General features: G+C 37.0%; 1 protein-coding gene across 6 annotated transcripts in view; it reads right to left on the bottom strand.

The window, feature by feature from the left end:
* Positions 1-573: 573 nt before the first annotated feature.
* Positions 574-25,005, bottom strand: part of FGD4 (FYVE, RhoGEF and PH domain containing 4) — a 202,755-nt gene continuing 178,323 nt past the window's right edge. For all 6 annotated transcript variants that reach the window (XM_081310697.1, XM_081310699.1, XM_081310698.1 and 3 more), the window contains 7 exons: positions 20,958-21,130; positions 16,272-16,302; positions 15,969-16,061; positions 15,527-15,652; positions 9,142-9,282; positions 5,133-5,273; positions 574-4,099 (listed from right to left, as the gene is read on the bottom strand). In XM_081310697.1, the coding sequence (XP_081166823.1) occupies positions 3,842-4,099; positions 5,133-5,273; positions 9,142-9,282; positions 15,527-15,652; positions 15,969-16,061; positions 16,272-16,302; positions 20,958-21,130 (963 nt within the window). In that variant the 3' untranslated portion in view covers positions 574-3,841. The remainder of the gene's footprint in view (positions 4,100-5,132; positions 5,274-9,141; positions 9,283-15,526; positions 15,653-15,968; positions 16,062-16,271; positions 16,303-20,957; positions 21,131-25,005) is intronic.

The following is a 25,005-nucleotide window of genomic DNA, read 5'->3' as shown; positions in this document are numbered from 1 at the left end:
GGCTAGCCACATAGTCCTTATATTAATACATTCTTGTAGATTACACAATTTATTAATGAAAACATTGATATTCTTGCCTTTGAAATTTTAGCTTATAAATACCATGTGCTTAATCTTAGACCCACTAACATGAACATTATGTGATGCAGGAAATTTTAATTCTCCTCTAATAGAGCACTATAGCAAGGATACTTACCAAAAAAAGACCTTTGTTCCTTAAAATGTACTTATGTATTTACTCCTGTTGGTGTCTATTCCTCAGAATATATCCATTGCCGAAAGATCCGTTTAGAGATATATCACAGACAGTATGCTTAAGAACAACTTAAGGCTTTGGATACAAATGAACAAGATCTAATGTTTGAAGGCAGGGAACCCACCTTGTCTCCACAGAGATAAGAAAAAGTAAAACAGAATCATGAACTTCCACATGGATTTTTGAGAAAAGGTTTTTAGAAGGCATTAATGAATCTATAACAAACCTGCAGTACCATGAAGTTTATAGATTTCTTTATATATTTATGACAGAACAAGTGCTCTTTAAAAAAAAATACACAGGGTGCATTTAAAAGATGAATTTCTATAAAAAGTTTGGTAATTTAAAAAAATTGGAGTGGGTTGCCCAGTAAAGGTAACCTACATATTGAATTAATGAAAAACAAAATATAGCTTAATAATATAATACATATATGTGCTTTACTTGTTTCACTCTCCACACTCTTTGAGAAAGTAAAAATGATTTTGATAGCATTTGAATCCAAGAAATGATGCCCACCCCCTTCTCCACCATTTACCTCCTCAGTACTCTGCAATTAGAATTATACTATATAGGAAGTCAGTCTTCTATATGCTTGTGACTAGGGGTCTTCATACTAAACTTTCAATATAAAACCATATCTGGAGAGTTTATTGCTTGTATATAAGCTGGCATTACAGATGCCATTATTATGAAAGTGGCTGGCACTTTTCATTATTGAGCTCCACTTAAAACCTTGATAAAAGTCTCACACTTATCAAATGGTAGACTTTCAACAAAAGCAAAATTTAAGTTTTTTGAAAGCTGGAATGTTTTCTAATGAATATAGTTTTATCAAAGAAGTATTTTTAACTTTAGAAGAAGGGCACTTAACAAGATGACTTTGGAAAGCACCAAATTAGACAATGACCATTAAAACCCATATGGAATGTTGATTTTAATAGGAAAGTTTCTTTCTTTTTTTTTTTTTTAAGGTTCAGTTTGTCATGACTGCTCACACCAGTTGCTCTTTAACAACCTCCTCAAGGTCTCTGAGTTGAGCAGCTAAGAGTATTTTACCTTTCTCCAAGTAAATGTGTGATTCTTTAAAGAGACACAAATGAGTGAGGCTGCTACCCTGCATCTCTTCGTGCTTGACTGACTGAAGATTGTGGGATGAAAAGTGAAGATGATGACTAGGTAACCAGAAATTTTCTTCTAGTTCTGATATTTCTCAGAAAAAAAAAAAAGTAAAGAGAATGACTACTAAGAGCACGGTAATAATACTCTTTGTATTCTTTCCATAACCTAAGTTAGACAACACTAAATGTGTTCATGTTACTTTTATTCTAAAAGGACTTACTGGTAGGAAAAAATTGAGTTGTCTGGCTGCTCAAATAATTTTCAAAAATAATCTGACTCATAAGTTGTCTAGTTGCCATATATATATCTCCAATGATCTATTCACATTTACAATCGAATAGATCATTGGATATATATATGCTTTGATAATCATTCTATACTTTTATTGCTTCTCTTTTCTTGAGATTAAGAAAACCAAAGTATTATTTATAGCTGTAATTTTCTCAATAACCATCCTGGACCCGTTTTTCTTTCTTACACACATACCACAGCTGGCAGCTAGGAAAGAGAAGCAATGTACATTTTCTTTCAGTTTGGCCCTGATTTAATAGGGTACAAGAAGCTATCTTTTTCTCTTTGTGGCTCTAAGTATTTGGTTTAAAGTTAATGATCATGGCTGGTATTCCTTTCATGGAGGAAAGGAACCTAATTATGTCAGCCATAATTGGTTCATTTACTCCTTTGGAGTGGTGGGGAAAAAAAAAAAATCTTAAGACATATTTCTTAAAGCAAAAGGGCCTGAAATAAATAGCAGTTTCAAACTGAGTAAATGTAGATATTTAGTCATTGTCTACATTTAAGATGCAGTCCTTACAGACTGAGGATAGTAAATTTCTAGCAGATTGGTGTATAAAAAGTGATAATGCTTGAGTTATCATAGTGTAAAAGGAAATGAAAAACTGAGGTTGAGAAAAGAATTAAATAAGCAACTCCATGTGAGATTTTAATCACCAGTAAAATAGAAAAGAAGAGCAGCAGCCTTCATGAAAAAGAATTGCAATCTATTAAAATTCCACAGAGGATAAAAGGGGGAAACATTCTCCTATTCTTTAATCATTTGTACCTCCTGAAAACCTGCCGTTAAAATATTGCTTTTTGAATCTTGTCCTCCCCACCCCCTGCTCGTCTCTGGGGAGGTGGTTGTGCATAAACTTCCTTTACTATCTTTCAACCCCTGTCCCCAAACATAGGCTATCATGTGTGAATTTTGTTTCACATCTGACCAAGGAATAGGCCCACATAGTTATCTTAAGTGTTCATCAGATATACTCCTTATTCAACCATGCATAACAGTCACATGGAAAAAGGAAACAATGACAAAAAATGCAGTTTCCACATGTCCCAGGTTCTCTGTAAGGTCAGGTGTCTTCTATAGTTCAAGTTTTGGTGAAGATTTTTGCACACGCTGATGTTAACTACTACAACAGTTATATTTTTGTAAAAGGCAAATTAACCCGTATGACTTTGACCATCCCAGTGACCAAAATGCACTTTAATTTCAGAATAATTAAGACTGAAACATTAACTAAACCCTCATCTTATATTTAAATAGGTATTAATAGCACCTTCTAAGAGAGGCACTGTTTTAAATAGGCACAGAACAAAAACAAACAAACAAAACCAAAAAAACTCTAAAAATACTGTTGGAATTCACTAATTTGCCCCATGCCATTTAATGCTTTTTCTTATAAAAAATATCAACACCCTTAGTTGCCAATCAGTTAAACATAAATCACCCAAAACATTTAAGTTTAGAACACTGCTCAATTCCAAGATAAAACATGCTTTTTATTTTAAAAATAAATTAGAGATGAATATGAACCTAAAGCTGAAGAGAAAAGCATGTATAGTATATATATTTATATTTAATACTATATACAGATAATTGCTATATACTTTATTCTGAAGAGTATTTCTACAAAAACAAGTATTATCTTTTAAGTCAAAAGGTTGAACACCAATAATTTGTCCTTTTTCTTTTGTTTTAAAAGAACATATATCATTTATGCAGCTTGAGATTTATAAACTAAATAAGTTAATATTAATAGCTAAACTGTCCCTGTATTTATCACCATGGATCTATTTTGGCAACACGGAGGTATATCTTTTAAACTGTTACAGATCCTACATGTGAAAAAGAAGACATTGAGGGATTTTTTAAATGAAAGTGGCCCATTCTAACCTGGTAGTGATACAATCAACTGACACCATTTTCTTCAAGACAAAAAGCACATATTCTAGTTCATAAAAACTCCATTTTTCACATTATTTCAAAACTTTACCGGGAGAATGGCTCTGCACATTAATTTTACTAAGAGTACACAAATGGGAAAATCCCCAACAGGTGGCATTGATGAGCCTATAGTTTTCAACGTAAAGTGCTAAGAGGTGAGGAAGGAGAGCTGGGGATATCTGGAGCAGAACGTCTTGCTTGAGACCCCACACTGCAGCTGATCCGAGAGTTCAACATTCTGATTTTTTCTTAGGTTCAGGATGATCGTCCAAAGTGGCTTGGTGCTCATTTGGACCATCTGGTGTCTCACCTGTGACAGCTAAAAGAATGATTTTCAGCCACTTCTGTTTCAGTTCCTCACTGTCTGCAGCAAAGCTGTGTACAGACTTGGACTGAGTCAGTTTGAAACTGTGTGGCAGGTCTGCACTCCTTGGCATTTCATCCACGATGTAGCCCAGGAGTGGAATGGTAGCTTGGGCTCTGACATCCTGCGCAAAGAACATTGCACGAGGGAGAGAGCTGTTAGTCTGTTGTGTGTGGCCCTTGTTCCTACAAAACCTCTTTTGCTACTACTGCCCAACTCAGATTCACTCTGAGTGCTCCATGGGCAGAGGGGGTGGTTCCAATGCCTGGACATGAGGCTGATGGAGTTGGCTGAGTGAATGCATGAATGAGAGCCAGCACCCAAATCGGCCAGGACCCACTGATGCTATTACCTCCTTTCTGAGGGAGCTCAGTCAGTGCTCTACTTAGTGGTACTTGGGATTTAACCCAGGGGTGCTTTACCACTGAGCTACATCCCCAGCCCTTTTTATTTTGAGATAGGGTCTCTTTACATTGCTGAGGGCCTTGCTAAGTTACTGAGGCAAGCCTCAAATTTGTGATCCTCCATTCTTAGCCTGACAAGTCACTAGGATTACAGGTGGACGCCACCAAGCCCAGCTCAACTTTTCTTAATGTTTCCTATCATTAAAAAGGTGTGCTCTCCCCTTTTACTTTTCCCTCTGCTTTCCTTTCTCCTCCTCATGTTCTTTCCTAACTCAATTTACCTTTTCTCAAACCCACTGAATAGGAATAAGCAAAGAAAGGGGATAAATGATTCACAGGGTGAAGAAAATAGCAACTATAAAATTTATCATTTTAAACAACAAACTTAAGTTATTCATTCTTTTTCTTTTTTGGTATTGGGGATTGAACCCAGGGGCACTCAATCACTGAGCCACATCCCCAGTCTGTTTTTGTATTTTATTTAGAGACAGAGTCTCAGTGAGTTGCTTAGGGCCTTGCCAAGTTGTTGAGCCTGGCTTTGAACTTGCGATCTGCCTGCCTCAGCCTCCTGAGCCACTGCAATTACAGATGTGCACCACCACATCCCACCTATTTTTCAATTTTAATGAGACACAATGACAGCCTGAGCTCTTTTGTTCTAGGGAGGAGCAATGGCAGGATTGAGTTCACTGTCCACATGTCTCCCTCTGTCCCTGGGGGCATCTTGCCTTCAAGCAGATGTGGTTTAGTTACCTGGGGGGCACCGTACATGTACAGCACAAGAGGGTCTTGCTTGGGGATCACACACCAAGCTTTCTGCCAAGGTTTTGTTTTCTCCGTGTACTGAAGAAAGCTGCAAACAACACTATTTCCAGATACTTCTGCAGATTCAATCTAGAGCAATTATGATGGGCAGAAAGAATAAACAAAATAAAATCGAAGTAATTCAACTTAGGGAAAATACTCAAAGAATATGTATTCGTATAAAATGTCTTCTAGAATTGTCCAAAAAAGATTAGTTTGCAATTACATTTGAAACTCTGTCACTAACATGGAAAAATACTTAGGTCAACTCTAACTCTTACTAGAAATCTATCTTTATTATCTATCTATTTATTTTTACATGAGCTCTCATTATTATTATTTGCATTACAATTATTTATTTTTAATCTTTATTTATTTCAATTACATTTCTTAATAACCTATATACCACAATTTATCATATCTCTGTATACAAGATGACACAGCCACATCAATGTTTATAGCAGCACAATTCACAATAGCTAAACTGTGGAGACAAACTAGATGTCCTTCAATGGATGAATGGATGAAAAAATGTGGTATTTATACACAATGGAATATTACTCAGCACTAAAAAATAATAAAATCATGGCATTTTCAGGGAAATGGATGGCATTAGAGTAGAACTCAAATTTAAATAAACATGTATTGACTGCTTTTTAAAGGCAGTTTCCTCTGCTTGATACATGTATTTAATTTAATCATCATATCAACATTGAGAAGTTAGTACTTTCATTATCTCTGAAGCTCAGCTTTTTTTTTTTTTTTTTCCACCAGGGATTGAACTCAGGGGCACTCAACTACCAAGCACATCCACATCCCTTTTTTGTATTTTATTTAGAGACAAGGTTTCACTGAGTTGCTTAGGGCCTCACCATTGCTGAGACTGGCTTTGAACTCTCAATCCTCCTGTCTCAGAACTCCTAAGTGTCTGGGATTATAGGTGTGAGCCACAGTGCCCAGCTAGAAGCTCAGCATTTTTAAACAGTTTCCCCAAGAGCACACATTTAGGAATTTGTGTGCTAGAATTTTAGCCCAGTACGAATCCAAACCATGAACTTTGAGCCACAATACTCCAACAATGCATAAATACAATAGCAAAAAGGTAAAAACTGATTAATTGCCCTAGTACCTGAGATAATTTAAAATATTTCATTGTGACAAATTTTTGAAAAGTCATTTTATAGTTTTCTGCTTTGCTTTTAATATATTAATTACTGTCAAAAAAGGAAATAAAACCATTTAACTAAATTTTTATTTTACACTTTTATTTCTATTATTATTATTATTATTTTGGTATCGGGAATTGAACTCAGGGATACTCAACTACTGAGCCACATCCCCAGCTCTATTTTGTGTTTTATTTAGAGACAGGGTCTGAGTTGCTGAGCACCTCACTTTTGCTGAGGCTGGTTTAAACTCATGATCCTCTTGCCTCAGCCTCTCAAGCTGCTGGGATTACAGGTGTGTGCCATTGAGCCTGGCTTCTATTTTTATTTCTGAAATGGTGTGGTGCTACTCAATTTTGTCACGGAATGTGAGTGTGAGAGATAAGAGAATGCATACATACACTTAAATGTATACCAGAGAATTACTTTGTGTAGTGGTTAACAAACTCTGGCCAAAGGGCCAGAGAGAAAATATTTCATTCTTTCCAAGCCGAGAGGCCATACCAAGTAACATAGATACTTATGTGAAGAAAATAGACTTTCACAAATTTTCATTGACAAAATTTAAAATATTTAGTATGTACTTAAATTTTTTTTAAATGTGCATCTATTAATCAGAATGGAATTCTTCTGGGGAAGATAACATTTTTTCCCCCAAAGTGCTGATTTGTTACCAGGTGATACACATTTCTGTGTAAGAGTAAACATTAAGAAACTTTTATAGCAATTTGACTTTGTGATGATACCTAAGTGCATGCTTGTATATTTTTGTTGATCTGTGATGGTTTGGATATATAACTGATGCTTCACCACAGATAGTTTCTTGTGAAACTATCTGTGTTTAAGAAGAAACTATCTGTATCGGCAAATGACAACCTGCAAGTTAACTCCACCTGCTTTTGTATGGCCTACAAGATAACAGTAGTTTTTACAGATGAACATTTACAATCAACTTGATGATAAGAACACTAACTTTAGACTGCAATTAAATGAAATGTCATCTTCCCCCAGAGAATTATATTTTTCTTAGTTGTAGACCCATATTACAAAACCTACATATGTAATTTATAATATTTTTGAATTTTTAAATCCAAACAATGGCTCAGCAGTGAAGAGGATAAGCTTGCAAATATAATAAATCAAATACATTGAATTTTGTCAACCTAATTTGTGGAAACATTTCTTTTTATTTTAAAAACACCCATTTAATATTCTTGGTCTGGCCTTTTGGTCTGCAAAGAATAAAATATTTTCTCTGACCCTTTTATAGAGAAGTTGACCACTGTTCCACAGCACACAACAGTCTAGCTGGGACAGTGTTAAGTCTCAGATGCATATATATATTAAGTGCATGCATGCTTATCTCCTACTTATGGACTGCACATTGTATTTAGTTAAATTAATTAACCAAATAAGTAAATGATTTTCCCTCAGTATAAGGTTTTCTAGAAAACTAGCTACTGATTTTTATTTCACAGAGATACCCTGAAACTCATCATTTAACACATGATCTGACTCATTATACTGTGCCAGTTTCATGAGCTGCTATTAAGTCTTGGGGCTGAAGCTGTGTTCCTGGGGGTAAATGAAGAGTATCCTCCTCTCATTCTTGCCCAAGAAAGCAACATCTTGGTCTGCCATACAAGTAACACTTACATCCCATTAGGATTCAGAATTATATTTACAATTTCAGCATATAGGCCTATATTTTAACTTCAAACAGAGAATTTGGAGTTTAAGATCCTTTTTCAGTTAACCGAAATGACCTTTGTATATTTACCTCAATAAGCTCAATTAGAAGCTAATCAGTTATTCTTTAGAAAAATTTTTGTTAGTACCAGGGATTGAACCCAGGGTTGCTTAACAACTGAGCCACATCCTAGCCTTAAAAAACAAACAAACAAACAAACAAAAAAACCCCTCTTTTTAAAAAATGTTTTTAAATTATATATATGTGTGTGTGTGTGTGTGTACACACACATACATAATATATACATATATAATTTTTATTTATATATAATATAATATAATATACATATGTTTTATTCTGCTAAGTCCTTAGGGCCTTAAGTTGCTGAGGTTAGTCTGCAACTTGCCATCCTCCTGCCTCAGCCTCCTGAGCCATAAGGATTATAAGTGTGTACTGCCTCTTTAAAAATTCTTGTTAAACCAAATCTCTAATTTTTGGATACATAGAATTTTGATCCTATTTCCAGGCTTCCCTGAACTTCCTGCCACAAAGGCCTTATTACATAAAGGCTTATATTATCTTTGACTGTGAACCCATTTCAGATATATAAGTTCTATTGAACATAAATTCACTTGAGACACTTCAGTAATACAGTTACCAGATTATGTCACTGGCTATTAAATGACTGTAATGAACTGGCTATTTATTTTAATACAATAAGTTGAAAGAGTTGTTCAGGTAAACAGTATTTTAATCTAAATTTGAAAATTTTCATGAAGTGGTTTTCAAAAGCCAATATGTTGAAATTGAAAGAAACGCTTTCCTATAAAGAAAAGATTCTATAATTTGAATGTTAGAAGACATGCAAACTAATACTCTAATATTTGGTTATAGCTACTATGTGCATGTTGGTTAATAGGCCCTCTATCTGTCCAACCAAGTAAGTTCCTAAAAGTCAGCAAAAAGTTATCTTGCTTATTGTTACTCCAATTATTAAATACTAAGAGGAACAAAGTATATTACTTGTATTCCTCGTGGTTAAGAGAATTCTATGTTCCTGGCAGAAACACCTAAAAGATGTCCAACATTTAACATTTCATACCTCTAGAATTCCTTTCCTTTTCTTTTCTTCACTGTCTGTGAATCCACTTATTATTTGATAACAATCTTTACAGACTTTGCTCAGTTTTCCACCATCATACTCAAGTTGAGCTTTGTAGTCAGAACACTTCCAGCAGACCACCTTAAATTTTGAAAAAAGGATAATGAAGAGTGAATAGTCGTCTGTAGAAGACAAGAAGGTTTAATCAATAATCAATTAATTATACATAATAATAAATGAAAAAAATCAAACACACAGGGAGGATTTTTGTTAACATCCACATAAACATTTGAAGTAAATATCAAGGTGTTGTAATCTGTGATGGGCTCTGCTTATCCTTTTCTTCTTGACTTCCTGGAATAGGAGATCCGATCCCTGAAAGCTTGGTCCAGACCTTTATTTTTATACTTCTGGATAATTCATCCATGTCCTTAAAACTCATGATGTTCCCTACCCTGGGCTCTCTTCATATGGGACTCCTCCCCTTTCAGCCTGTTCTTATAAATCCTATCACAAGAAATGGCCCAGCCACCCAACCAGTCATAAAAAGTAGGAAACATAGGAATCGTTCCCACCATCTTCCTACTACCTCAAACCATAAATTCACTATTTTAAGTTCTGCTGATTTTACCTTCTAAACCTTTCTTCACTCTTGTCTTTCGTATAATCACTCAAGTCTAAACTATCAGCATGCTAGTTTGGACTACTTTTTATAGCCTCTTGACTAGTCCTCAAAGAATTCTTACTGGCTTTCAGGCCTCTACTCTTAAACCTCCAGGCTATTTTCCAAACAGCCAGATGCTTTCTGAAATATGCTAACCTGATGTGATCCTCTTCTTTTTAAAACTCCCCAGTCTTTCCTTTGCTCTTTGTTAAAGAACAAATTGTGAAGCATGGACTATAAAGTCTTGTATAACTGGTCCTCTTTCTCCCCTGGCTCTGACTTCTTCTAGCCCCCAAAGTACATGTTCCCTTGCTCTCTCATCTCTGCTTCAGTGAGTTAATTTTGCTAACTCAAATTTCACTTCCTCTTTTCAGGGGTCAGGGTTGTGGCTCAGTGGTACAGCGCTTCCCTAGGATGTGTGAGACAGTGGGTTCAATTCTCAGCACTGCATATACATAAATAAAATAAATGTCTGTCAACTAAAAACAATTAAAAAAAAAAAAAGGAAGAAGAAAGGTTCCAACTTCCAGAATAGAACCTGAGTCCTGTCACTGTGCCACTAAGTTTCCTGTACTTTTTGATTATAGTTTTTAATTATTTACTTGTAAGATTGTTTGTCTCCTTTACTAGGTTATAAACTCCAGGAGAGATTATTCTTGAATATTTTGTTCACCAGGCATACAATAAACATTACAGAATGTCAGTGAATGAATGACTATAATGCAAATAAATGCATGTTACTTTTTAGTGAATGGTATTCAAATTTCTAATTACTATAGGATAATTGTTTAAAATTTTTCTAGTTTAAGAAATTACCTTTTTATTATTATTATGGAGGTATATCCCCTCACCAATGTATAGTGAACTGTATCTAAGAAATATATAAGTATCAGTCAAAAATTTTTTTCCTGTGCTGGGGACCAAACCCAGGGCTGTCTATGTACTAGGCAAAGGCTCTATCACTGAGCCACATCCCCAATCCCTAGTCAAAATTTTAAACTAGGTTCATAGCATTTAAAATTCATGATAAAAATGGTCAGGGGTTGGGTATAGCTTAGTGGCAGAATATGTACTTAGCATGGACAAAGACCTGGGTTCAATACCCATCCCCTTACAAAAAAAATCCTACCATTTTCTTATAACGAAATTACTTTAGGGGCATTTAGAATTAGACTTGTCTGTATCTGCTAACTCAAATCAACTGTTTTATTTATTTTCAAATCATATAGCATTTTTAAAATTTTTATTTATTTTTTAGTTGTACACAATACCTTTATTTTGTTTATTTATTTTTATGTGGTGTTGAGGATCGAACGCAGGGGCTCGCACATGTGGCTCGCTGAGCCACAACCCCAGCCTCATATAGTATTTTGATATTCTACTAGCACACATTATTGTTTGTTGACCAAAGGCAAGCATGTCAATGCCAGAAATGATTTCTGATAAACTCAATGATGGATTTAAAAAGTCTTACTCTAAGATGTTTGTTATTTGTTTAGTTTTGATTACAAAACTAAAAACTGATTCTTAGAAAAAGAGAAAGAATAAATCTGCAATAAAATGAGAATAAGCTAAAAGAAATATCAACATAAATTGTTGCAGGTAAGCACACAACAAATAAATCATGAAGCTGCAATGCCTACAATGAAGTTCACCCATTCTTCTTAACAGAAAGGATCTAGTCTTCAGCTTGGTTCCCCCCAACCCCCCAAATTGCTGCTACCTCTTTGTAGCTTCATTTCACGCTTTCTCTTCGCTCTTTCCAATGACACTCAGCTCAATGGCTGATCAAACTATGTTCAAATTTTATTTATAAGTAGCATCATTACTTTTCTATATAACATTGTAATTATTAATTCGTATCATAAACATATTATTATATAAGTAACTTAAACTTTCATAAATAACCAAAGAATATAAAACATGCCAGAAAATGTGTAAGTTTTATAAGTTTATATAACAATTGAGATATATATAGACTGTGTAAAAAATAATAATATGAAATATGTAGCCATGATCAAACATATTTTTTTTTAGAGAGAGAGTGAGACGGGGGGGGGGGGTGGGGAGAGAGAAAGAGAGAGAGAGAGAGAGAGAGAGAGAGAGAATTTTTAATATTTATTTTTTAGTTCTCGGCGGACACAACATCTTTGTTGGTATGTGGTGCTGAGGATCGAACCCGGGCCGCACGCATGCCAGGCGAGCGCGCTACAGCTTGAGCCACATCCCCAGCCTGATTAAACATATTTTTGACTCTTGATTTTTATCAATATGGCAGAATAGATACATATGAAGAATCCTTTTGCCCTCATACAACTGGCTTCTAGACACAACAAATGTAACTTTAAAACTTGACTTTACTTTAGAGAGAATTCTCCAAGGTATAAAGACTAAAACCCAATGAATAAACAAAAAAAAAAAAAAAAAAAGAAAGAAAAGAAAAGAAAAGAGTGAGCTGAAAGTATAATTTTTAATAAACCGAGCAAATTCAAAGTTTATATTTGGAAAAAGTCCTAGGGCCTGAAGAACAGGGGGAAGTGAAACCGAGATTCAGTCATTTATACTAAACTTATGAAAGGAGGATCATGAAATATTAACCAAACATGAGCTCACAATCAGACTAGCAAAATATTTCAGAAAATAAACCATCACGAACCAGAATTAGTAGAAATAACCACCAACAGACTTTGACCAGATATTGGCATTACCGGGACAGAAATCCTGAAGTTGTATAAGAAGGGTTTGAAAAAAAATAAAGTGGAAAACAATACAAAAACTATAGAAATGAACAGGCAGATTTAGAAGGAAAAAAAAAACTTTCAGAAATCAAAAATAAGATGAAATTGAAAATGCAAACAATCAATAAAATAGCAGTTAGCTACAACTAAGGAGAATGTTCAAACTAATAAAATTAACAAAATACAGATATGCTACAAAGAGAGGCATGGAGATAGAGACTTGGAGGGTAGAATAGGAAGGTCGTGTAACACAAAGACCATATTGTATAACATTTGAATCTTCATTATAGAGGAGTTGAGAAAATTATAAGAAATAACATATACACATAGTTCCAACAATTCTTGGCACCAGTACACCATAAATGGTAGCTACTCTTTTTATCATTACTGCTACTCTCCTCTACACACTTGCTTCATTTTTCTATATATTTTTATGTCACTTAATGACATTACCATTTATTCACCTAATCTTAATGTGGGGACAGTCACTCTTGATTACTCATTTTGCCCAACTTAGAACCATCTCCCTTTCAAACTTGGTCAAATCAAAGCATGGCATGTCTGACTTTCAATGACCTCATCTTTACCTACATTTCTAGTCCCAGCTAGCAACAGCCAGTCCCTGTCTTACAGTGTTTAATATCAAGCCAGCCTGTATGCCCAATATATCAATTGTATCCTCAGTTCAAACATGCTGCCCCACTAATTCTCTGGAAGCTGCTCTCCCTTAGGCTGCCATGCCACCAAGGGAAACATCTGGGTCTCTGGCAATAGGTCTGGTTGACCATTGTTAACTCAGAGACCTGAAGAATTAACTCCATTATACCTCAGTTTCCAGAAGGCCTGGTCTCTCTAGTTGTTTTCCTAGACTCTTCCCATACACACTGCTTTGTATGTGATATAGTCCCCCATCTTCCTTCCACCCCTCAGAACCCTCTCACAGGGCCCTCACTCATGAATCCTCAAGTAGAGGCTGCCGGTTTCTCTCACCTCCCCTTGTGCCATCTCTGAAAACCTCAGGGCTGAAAGCTGGGGTTTGTAGCCTTTGGTTTTCTTCTTGCCCTCAGAACCCCCTGGCTTTAGCCTTTTCCCCTACTGAGCTATTGTCTCCTCATCATCTGCCTCACCACCAGGATTTTGTAGCTAAAATGGATCTTAGTTCAACAGGGTATCACAATGCCTGGTGACTTCAACATCCACATGACTAACCCACTGAACTGACTTCTTAGGTCCCTACTGCCTGTGCCATTCTTACGAGGTCAGTCTCATGGCTACCCACGAGACTGTGTCACCACCAGGGACTGAACCACATTTGACACGACAAGTTCAAACATGACTTGCTTGCTGGCAGCGGTCCACTAAGATGCAGCTTTGAAATTACAGAACTCCTTCTGTCCATTGACCCCACCACTTTTTCTCAGCAACCCTCTGCTCTCCCTCTGAGCTTTCCTACCTTCTTTGTTATTAACTTAGACTTTCCTTATTCATTATGAACTATCTGATGAAGACACCTCTCTCTCTCCTTGTTTTTCTCACTACATTGATTCTGGATAAACTCTGCCATTTGCCTTCTCTGGCCTGAGCTGAAGTTTGTTAGAGAAATCATTGCCGTTAAGCTGATGACTATCCCTTTAATCTTATGACCACAGACTACTAATGAGCATCTAGTCCGCCTGTGTTTCTCTGGCAGGCTTACCTTTTTCTGCCCAGGGCAAAATGTTTTATACTTAGTCTTCTCTCTTGAATCTTCCCATCTCCCCCTTCCTTCCTCCTTTACTCTCAACTTATGACTGCCTCATTCTTCAATGAAAATACAACACTGAACCTAAACTCCCTCAGTTCACACCACAAAGCCATAAACAACAGCAACCTGTCCCCACTTATAACCATCTTTCCTCCTGTTACAATGTTCCCCTCTGCCCATCAAAAGCCAGAACTTCTACCTGAAGGGTGAGTTCCACTTCTTCTTGTCTTCTCAAAGACACCAAGTCCTCTGGGCATTCTCTCTCTTACCACCTCTGGCGCCACACTGCCCCTTACTCATCATGTTCCAGCCACGTGGCTTTTGGCAATCTTGTGACTAGAGCAACCTTTTTCCTACTGCAGGTCTTTGGCTCAGACTCACTGTCTGCAATGCTCCTCCTGCCTCCTCCCTGGGATTAGCTCTTTCTCCCTCTTTAGGTATCAGCTAAGTACCAGCTCTTCAGGTAGGTCTTCTTTTTTTCTAAATAAAATTGGTTCCAAATCTTCCATTACTTTTACCTTCTCTTTTAACTTCTTGACCATTTTCTAATTCTGTTGACAGTAATTCGAAACTCTTGTCTTTCTCCATTATAATGTAAGCTCTGTGAAGCCAGGACCATTTTGTTTACCAGTTTTTTTGTTTTGTTTTGTTTTGTTTTTTGATACTGGGGATTGAACTAGGGGCACTCAACCACTGAGCCATATACCAGCCCTATTTTGTATTCTCTTTTCTTTTCTTTGGTGCTGGGAATTGAGTGGTTGGATTTTATTTTGGATTTTATTTAAAGACAGGGTCTCACTGAGTTGCTCAGTGCCTCACTATTGTTGAGGCTGGCTTTGAATTTACAATCCTCCTGCCTTATCCTCCCAAGCCATGGGGATTACAGGTATGTGCCACCCGTGCCTGGCTCCTATTTTGTATTTTCTTTAGAGACAGGGTCTCACTGAGTTGCTTAGGGCCTCACTGAGTTGCTCAAGCTGGTTTTGAACTCACGATCCTCCTGCCTCAGCCTTCCAAGTTGCTGGAATTATAGGCGGGCACCACCACACCCAGCTTTGTTTCCCATTTTTTCCTCCAGGGTTCAGCACAAAACTGAGTGCTTTGTACAAAATTGGCACCAAAATAGGCTTATTAAGTGATTTTTTTAAACGATCTTTTTTTTAAAAATATTTTCCCAGATGATAATTTAACCACTTACACCATTACTAGTGACCTTAATGAACCAGAAATCTCACTTACATGTCCACATGCTCGACAATGGTGCCTTCTCCTTGTCAGTGCATTGAAAGGTTCCTTGCATTTCATACACATTGTCACTTCATTGTCTCGGATCCATCTCGGGGCTCTTTTCCCTAGCTCAGCAGTCTTAAAAAAAAGGAAGAAAAAAAGAGAGAGATAATATATAAAAATTGTGATTTCCCTTTTTAAAAAAAAACTATTTTAACAATTGTATAAACCATGTTCTGAAACTCAAGACCCAAGAAAAGAAATCAAAGATTCAAAGAAGTTTAAAGAGTGTCAAGAAATACTACTATATCCATCAAGAAGGAATGAGATTCTGTCTGAATAGCCAATTTTGGCATTGTGAAGGGAAAGGGTCAGATCACAAAATGATTAGATAGATCTTCTGCAACTCTAAAGAGATAAAAGAGTTTAAAACTAAGAACTTAATTCAACTTACAGAAACCTCAGAGTGAATGTCATTATCCTTTGCAATCGCATTTCTGAAGGTTTCATGCCTTTGATGAAAGGCATCAATGGTCTCTTGAAGGGCCTAAAATATAAATGAAATTCAAAGCACACATTAAAGTATCACATGACAATCATGAATACACTTTATCAAACAATATCCATAATAGGAATCATCTTAAAATTAAATAAACTTGTTCTGATGATTATATACTTAAGTAACAGAATGATGTGCACAAATTAATGTATGCCTAGGTTGCCATAAAACAAAAATGAAAATAGAAATCAGGCTTACCTTGATCCATTCTTCTTTGTCTTGCTCGGAACTAAAACAAAACAAAATTAAAGTGAATGTGGAGAACATTAATTAATTACACCTGGTGAATAAAACGGCTTTCATATTGTTCCAACTTCCTGGAAAATTCAAGAATGTCCTGAAAGGCATTACAATAATTACACAATGTTTGGCAACTGAGCAAATAAATTTTTCTGAGATACAGTATCAGACTACCTATTAATTTTGGTGACCATATATTTTGTTGGGGGCGGTTAGGTTAAGCTGCCATGCTATATGCCCTGACATTGAGTGAAATACCCTCAGCTAGTGGTGTTTATCAAGTGGCCCTATACATCTAACATACTGGACAAAGCGGCTAATCCTTCAATCTCCTAAAATATATGAAGGCTACTAGTCACAGCCCATCTCAGAAAAAAGACTGCAATTATCCTTGCATCTACAATTCATTACAGAAAAACCAAAACAGATCAGCATTTTCAATGCCTGTAGGAAGGAGGTTTCACAGATCAATGGCGCCAAGGTTTTATTATTTTCTTTATGGAAAAAAATTTCCTCCACTGTAGTTAAGTCCCCGTCACCCTGTTGAGTCAAGTTTTACTTCCTCTCCCCTGTAAGTAGCTTACGTAGCTGGCTGACTGTTGTCACATTATATTTGAAAAAACCCTTTTGGGAACTCTGAATGATCTCTAAATTTTGAAGAATATCAAAGAGTGCCTGTTCATTTACCATGTTTGGTAGGCTAGAGCCAAGTGTGAGTTCCAACCTAATGTCACCTACCTCATTCCAACAGGTATTCAATATGATTGAGATAACTGGAGGTTTGTTCCTGTGACACCATCCATCTATCCATTATTTATTATCCTTTTTTTTTTTTTCGTACATGTGATATTGGGGATTGAGCCCAGGGCCTTGCACATGTGAGGCAATCACTTCACCACTGAACTATATTCCCATTTCTTTAAGAGAGAGGATCTCACTAGATTGCTGAGGTTGACCTTAAACCTGCCAATTCTCCTGTCTCAGTCTCCTGAATCACTGAGATTACAGGTGTGGGCCACCATGCATGGCTCCAATATTTATTACTGAATATCATAATGTGCAGGAATGTTGGTAGAATCTGTCAAATGGAAGATTCTGCTTATTGCCCACCTATACGCTTAAATCTGTTTTTTAAAAGCAAAAATATAAGCAACTCCCTATTGCTTTGCCCTGTCACCACAGCTCTCCTACCCTGGAAGCATAGTTATTTGTTAGCTACTTTTAGTCTTCTAAATGCAGACAAAGACACTTAACAAGAATTTAATGTCTTTTTTCTTACTTTTTTACTCTTGGCAAGTTTTTCTACTCCTTCAATTAATTTACTTATTAAAATATTTTAAATTTCACTTCCAATAGAAAAGTATTGCACAAAAATTAGATAAAACATAATACTTGGGGTAGGGGTGTAGCTAAGTGGCAGAGTACTTGCCCAACGTGTGTAAAACCTTGGATTGGATCCCCGGCCCTGCCTCAAACAAAACAGAACCCTCACCACCACAAAACCCCAGAATACTTTTTATCTTTTTAAATGTGGAAGAGGAAGCATAAATGCAAGGGGTCAGTCCTGCAGTTGACTCATACCTTAGCAAGAAAAGGGGAACTCTTTTTTTCCCAGCTGGCTTCAGAAGCAAATTCTCTAAATATTTCCAAATATATACCTAATTTTTTGATTTTTATTTTTGTAGTATAGGGGATTGAATCCAGGACCACTCTATCACTGAGCCATATTCCCAGTCTTTTTCAACTTTTATCTTGAGACAGAGTCTTGATAAGTTGCCTAGACTAGTCTCAAATTTGCAATCCCCCTGCCTCAGCCTCCCAAGAGTTGCTGGTATTACAGGTGTGTGCCACCATACCTGGCTTACACACCCGATTTTTTAACTTTTTCTTTCTTTCTTTCTTTCTTTTCTTTTTTTTTTTTTTTTTTTTTTTTTGTGTTTGTGGTGCTGGGAATTTAACCCTCGGCCTCCTGCTTTCCAGGCAAGCACTCTACCACTGAGCCACATCTGTAGCCCTACACATTTACATGCAATTTTTAATTGCACATAAATCCCTCCGATACTCTTTTTGAACCCTCAATGTTTGTCTCTATTCTTGAGAGCCATTATAGATCAAATGGAAAGTAACCATTTAATCCAGATTTTTTATATTACCACATTATCACAAATATAACTAGGGGAATAAGAAATTCTTAATCAAGAATAACCATGTTTTTGATACTAATTGGAATGTTATAAAGTGATGATTGACTGTGCTTAAGAAAATTTCTCCCATCCTGAAAAGCAAATAGCCCAACTTGCTAATGGAGGGCTAACATCTCCTTTTAGGCATCCAGAAACCTTAGAAAATCTTTGCATTCTCTCCTCTGATGTAATACCTCTTGGGTTTGTAGATTTGGAAGTATGCTGCAATTTTTTTTTTTTGCAGTCTTTTTTATTTTCTATTCTTTGAAATATGCAGCACCTTAATTCTTCTACAATTAAGACTTCTATGATGATCATAGAATTGACTAGTGCTCCCTATTGCCAGGGCCAATAACTCAGACACTGAGTGAGGCCTCACATCAAAAGCCTACAACACAGCATCATACATTTTCTCATGAGTTTGGGTGGCTTAGGCCCAAACCCTACCAAGAGGCAGGATAACCATGACCCTCAAAAGCCAAGCCCTCTACCTTTTAAACTCACTTGAAATGCTACTTGCTAATCTTTACAGTATCCCCTGATTGCTTCCCTATTAATGGGGTTTTCAATACAAATTCTTTGTGGGAAATCAAAGAATTGGCTGTTCCTTCAAACTTTCCCAGTTTGCTACACCTTCCATAGTGGTAATCTCACTAATTCTTAGACCTCCTGGGCACAGATTCTAGATAAAATGATATACTCTTGCCAGATGCAGTGGCACACACCTGTAATCCCAGTGTCTCAGGAGGCTGAGATGGGAGGATCACGAGTTCAAAGCCAGCCTCAACAAAAGTGAGGTGCTAAGCAACTCCGTGAGACTCTGTCTCTAAATAAACTACAAAATAGGCCTGGGATTGTGGCTCAGTGGTCGAGTGCCCCTGAGTTCAATCCCCAGTACCAAAATAAATAAATAAATAAATAAATAAATAAATAAATATTTTTTTTTGTTGTTGAAAGCTTGAATATTAAACTCCTAGACGGTGACTATATGTAAATCAAGGTGAATTCACCTGGGCAACCGGAACCACATGCTGTGTACATGGATTATTGGGCACCAACACAGTTAGAACTGGGACTGGTACTTTACACTCAGATCTGTGATCTTATGGAGTGTCCACATTTTCACCTTGCTAGGCCTTTGTAGGCTAAATGGAAAACTGTCTTCTAAAGCAGATTTATTTCACATCCTGACAGCACCTTTTCTTTCAGAGGTTCATGCATAAGGTAGTCAGCTATGATTGCTGTGGTTTTCCTAGTTCTTCCTAGGAAAAGTTAGTTCAGAACTCCAACCCTTTCTCTCCTACTCAATAAGGTGCATAATTAGAGCCATATTCTCGAAGTTCTGATTGCCAAAGGATTCCTTTCATGTATCTTACAACTGGCTGTGGCAGGGGATCATTACTTTGATTACCCTGTCAAACATTTCTTTCCATCAAAGTGCTCCTAGGTTCCAAGAATACAGAGCCCCTAAAGGACTCGGCAGTTTAGTATGGAATAGTCATCAAACAAATATTTGAGAAGCAAGAGGAGGAATAGAAGGCTGATTAGGGGAGAGCAATTTCTTCCAAGTGTCAAGACTCTGACAACGTGCAGCAAACTCATCTTCCTAGTACCTTGTTATTCTGAAGAGATAATCAACTGAGTGAATGCTTACTGACCCAGGCACCGTGGGGAGAGGAAGTCATGATGTCTGTCCTTCAAGAGCTCCCAGCTCTCTATTTACATCCAGTCAGATTCCCAGGGGTCTGTAGCACTCACTTGGGAAAAAACCCTCAGCACTATTCTTTTTTTTTTTTTTTAATTTATTGTTGGTCGTTCAAAACATTACAAAGTTCTTAATATATCATATTTCACAATTTGATTCAAGTGGGTTATGAACTCCCATTTTTACCCCGTATACCGATTGCTGTATCGAATCAGTTACACTTCCATTGATTTACATATTGCCATTCTAGTGACTGATGTATTCTGCTGTCTATCCTATTCTCTACTATCCCCCTTCCCCTCCCCTCCCCTCCCCTTTTCTCTCTCTACCCCCTCTACTGTAAATCATTTCTTCCACTTGTATTATTTTTCTCTTACCCCTCCTTTCCTCTTATATGTAATTGTGTATAACCCTGAGGCTCACCTTCCAATTCCATGCGATTTCCCTTCTCTGTCCCTTTCCCTCCCACCTATCATCCCTGTTTAATGTTAATCTTCTTCTCAAGCTCTTCGTCCCTACCCTGTCCTTGGTTACTCCCCTTATATCAAAGCAGTCATTTGGCATTTGTTTTTTAAGGATTGGCTAGCTTCGCTTAGCATAATCTGCTCTAATGCCATCCATTTCCCTCCAAATTCTATGATTTTGTCATTTCTTAATGCAGAGTAATACTCCATTGTGTATAAATGCCACATTTTCTTGAGCTATAATTTACTCTGATGTTTGGGATAAGCTTTGGGACAGCAATGATTCTCTTACCTGGCCTGTAGTTCCAGTGTTCTCTCTTTTCCAGACACCTGGAATGTGTATGGATATTCTTCATTATGAGTCTCTACAATTTTCATTCCATCGATGCCAACCCTGGTCCGAACTGTGAATTTTGAGCCTACCAAGCTGAATCTGGGCACACAGTACAGTAACATGTTGTTGAACTGCAAGAAACAGAATGTATATCAATACACAAGAAATAGAGAAAATAAGGAAAATTGACCAATTTTTTTTTTTTTTGAGAGAGAGAGAGAGCGCGCGAGCGAAGAGAGAGGGAGGGGGAGAGAGAGAGTTTTTTTTTTTTTTAATATTTATTTTTTAGTTTTCAGCGGACACAACATCTTTGTTTGTATGTGGTGCTGAGGATCGAACCCGGGCCACACGCATGCCAGGCGAGCGCGCTACCGCTTGAGCCACATCCCCAGCCCAAAACTGACCAATACTAAAAGTAGACCTGGACAGCAATTCCTTGGAATTCCAGGGAATATGGTACTTCCTACTTGAGGAAAATTTACCCCTACATTAAGATTTTTATGCTTACATTAAAAAAAAAATCATACAATTTTTGAAATAGTTTCCTTTCATGATTCAAATATTTTACTAATATGTAAGTAAATCAATCACCTTTTTATACCACTGCTTTAAGAAAATTAGTTCAATAAGTCTGATAAAAATTTATTGAGGACCTTTGATATACTAGGAATTGAAGTTGTTATTTTTTTTCTTTTGTTCCCATTTATTTATTTATGGTACCAGGGATTGAAGCAATGGATGCTTAACCACTGGGACATGTCCCCAACCCTTTATTTATTTATTTTGAGACAGGCCTAAGTTGCTGAGGCTGGCTGGCTTTGAAATTGCAATCCTCCTGCCTCAGCCTCCCAAACTGCAGAGATTATAAGTGTGCGTCACCATGCCTGGCTGTTTTTTTTTTTTTTTTTCCCCTAAATGGTATTGAGGATCTCCAGGGTCTCATGCCAGACAAGCTCTCTATCACTGAGCTATATTCCCCAATCTTTAACTGAAATTCTTTTTTTAAATTTATTTTATTTTTTGAAGTTCTTAACTTTGGAAGTTAAATTCCTGACCAGGTGCAATAGTACACACTGTATTCCCAGCTACTCAGGAGGCTGAGGCAGGAGGATCAGTGGTTGAGTATCCCTCGGTTCAGTCCCTGGTACTACAAAAAAAAAAAAAAAAAAAAAAAAAGAAAAAGAAAGAAAGAAAGAAAGAAAAGAGCTGGGAGAAGAGGTGCACACCTGTAACCCCTGCTACTTAGGAGGCTGAGGCAGGAGAATTGCAATTTTGAGGCCAACCTTGCAACTTAGCAAGACCCTGTCTCAAAATAAAAACTAAAAAGGACTGGGGATGTAGCTTAGTAGCAAAATGCCCCTGGATTCAATCCCCAGTATCAGAAAAAAGAAAAAAAAAAAGAGAGAAAAAAAAATCCTGATACATCAGCACAGACCTATGAATCCTTGAATCTTCAAAATTTATCACGTAAATTTACAGAAAAACCATCAGTTAGTATCAAGAGGTTTTTAAAGGTATGACGTTATTCTTGTCTTGATAAGGTGTACTTAAAAGAAAAAAAGAAAAGAAAGGTTTTTATTTTGAAACTGAATCAAAATTATTATGTACATTGCGCCTCATTTCTGGTCAACAATTAACAATCCTTGCTAGGACCATGAACAATATAAGACTAACATAACAGAAACTGATTTTTTAATGACTTTGTGAAAGCATTTATTTCACTTTTTTGGTGAAAGGGGTACAGAGGATTGAACCCAGGGGTGCTTTACCACTGAGCTAAATTTCAAGCCTTTTTTATTTTGAGACAGGTTCTCACTAAGTTGTTCAGGCTGGCCTTGAATTTGTGATTCTCCTGCCTCAGCCTCCCCAGCTGCTGGGCATGTGCCATCACGCCCAGCTATTTCACTTCTGAATATGTTAAAGTATACAGAGAAATAAAACTCTATAAATATTTGGGTTAATTTGTGGGCAGATTTCTAAGAACAGGTCCATACTTCTTACTTCATATTTGTTATTTAAATTGTTTCAAGGGTTACATATATTTTTCTTAGGCAAGAGTTACTAGGAACTAAATATTATCTTTTGCTTTTCCAACAGCATTTGCCCTAAATTCTAACAGATTTTTTTTCCACATGCTTCATCAAGGTTTCTCAATTTGTTCTTTTTCAAATTTTCTCTAAAATTTTACTATAAGCCCTGACTTTACTGCTTAGGAGGTGTGTGAACCCTCATGCTTCAGGGTCATTATCTGCAAGTCACTGGTTGCTAAAAAGATTAAATGAGGAAACCAAATGGTAAGTATTTAGCACGGTACTTTGCACATACAAGTTACTTAAATTAAACAAGTTGTCTTATTTTATGCTCTTCTAGGATTTGATTCTCGAGCTTTCCTCCCAAGCCCTCTGCTTGGCTCCATACTATGTTCTAAGAGGAGACACATCAATGGATATTTAAAGCATCAACATGTTTATGTGACACAGTCCATTGTGCTCATTCTAAAAGTATATTTCTCACCAGTTGTTTCTCGTTCATCATTTTGTAACTTCCTATAACCACTGTCATCATAAATTTCAGTTCCACACAGGGGAACATAGTATTAAAAGAGCACTAAATGCATTTGACATATATTCCAGTATCACCTATATTTCTAGTAGAGGACATAAGCCTTTATCATTAACAGCTCACTAAGTGCTGAGTATGGCCACGGCAGCCTCATTGTAGTAAGATAGAATTTGGAGATTTGAAAAATCTCCCAATGTTCTCATTGCCAATTCCATATTGTAGCTTGACTAAGCCCATACCTTACTAATTTTCTGGGGAAGGGGTGGCATTGAGGATTGAACCCAGGGTGCTCTACCACTGAGCTATGTCCCAGCCCTTTTTGAGACGGGGCCTCTCTAAATTGCTGAGGCTGGCCTGGAATTTGCAGTCCTCCTGCCTCAACCTCCCAAACTGATGGGACTGCAGGCATGCACAACCACATCTGGCCTGTTTGCTAACTTTTTGAGTTAACATTTCTTTCCCTCTCCCTTCCAATCCCCTCAGGAGGAGATTTGGTTAAGACTATATGTTGGAGGGGCTGCAGAGCCACCACCACAAGGACAGCTCACACTTAACCAAATTGTTTCTGAAAATGGAGTGACAAATGTAGTATTATAGCATAAAAGAGTCAAGTTACCTGATACTTGTGTTCAGGTTCGCTTTATAGTCTTGTTAGTTTATAGACATATAAATACATGAATATGGAGGATCTTAGCCTTTGCCTTTGGTAGTTATTCTCATAAGATGACAGATGTAAATATGTTTCTCTTTCCTCTTCATGCTTTCAGGACTACCTCATTAAAACTCTTCCTTGGTAGGACTTCACAGTATAAATTGTAAATAACTACATATTATCCTTAAAGAACTCTGATCACAGTCTAATGCTGGTTAATAAATACCTTCTGTATTCACAGAGATGAAAGTGGGAGCTTTTACAGGATATAAAATATTGCCTCACAAAGATTAGGTGCCATATCTGTGAAAAACAAGGTAGCTGGTCCTACTCCCTCTCTGAACCTTGCTCCTGTGGCAAAAGTCCTGTTACCACTACTAAGAGAATCTCTTGTCTCTGGGTTTCCCCTCATACTGAAAGAAGAAGTTGCAGCAGCCATAGCACCAACAATGACTTTTTTTTTTTCACTATAGGAGATTCACTTTCTTCCTATCCATACTTCAGAAGTGGTAATCAGCAAAGCACTGAGTGATGAGGCCATCTGTAGAAGTCCTAGGTGGTGACAAGACCTAGAAGCAAGTTCTCAATCTAATCTTTTAAAAAAAGGGGGCGCGGGGTTGGGGTGAGGAGTGGGCGTGGTGGCTTACGCCTGTAATCCCAGTAGCTCAGATGGCTGAGGCAGGAGGATGGTGAGTTCAAAGCCAGCCTCAGCAAAAGCAAGGCACTAAGCAACTCAGTGAGACTCTGTCTCTAAATAAAATACAAAATAGTGCTGGGGATGTGGCTCAGTAG

The sequence above is a fragment of the Spermophilus citellus genome, assembly GCF_964194105.1.
Source record: "Spermophilus citellus genome assembly, chromosome: 10".
Taxonomy (NCBI): Eukaryota; Metazoa; Chordata; class Mammalia; order Rodentia; family Sciuridae; genus Spermophilus; species Spermophilus citellus.
This window is presented reverse-complemented; position numbering and strand designations above follow the sequence as displayed.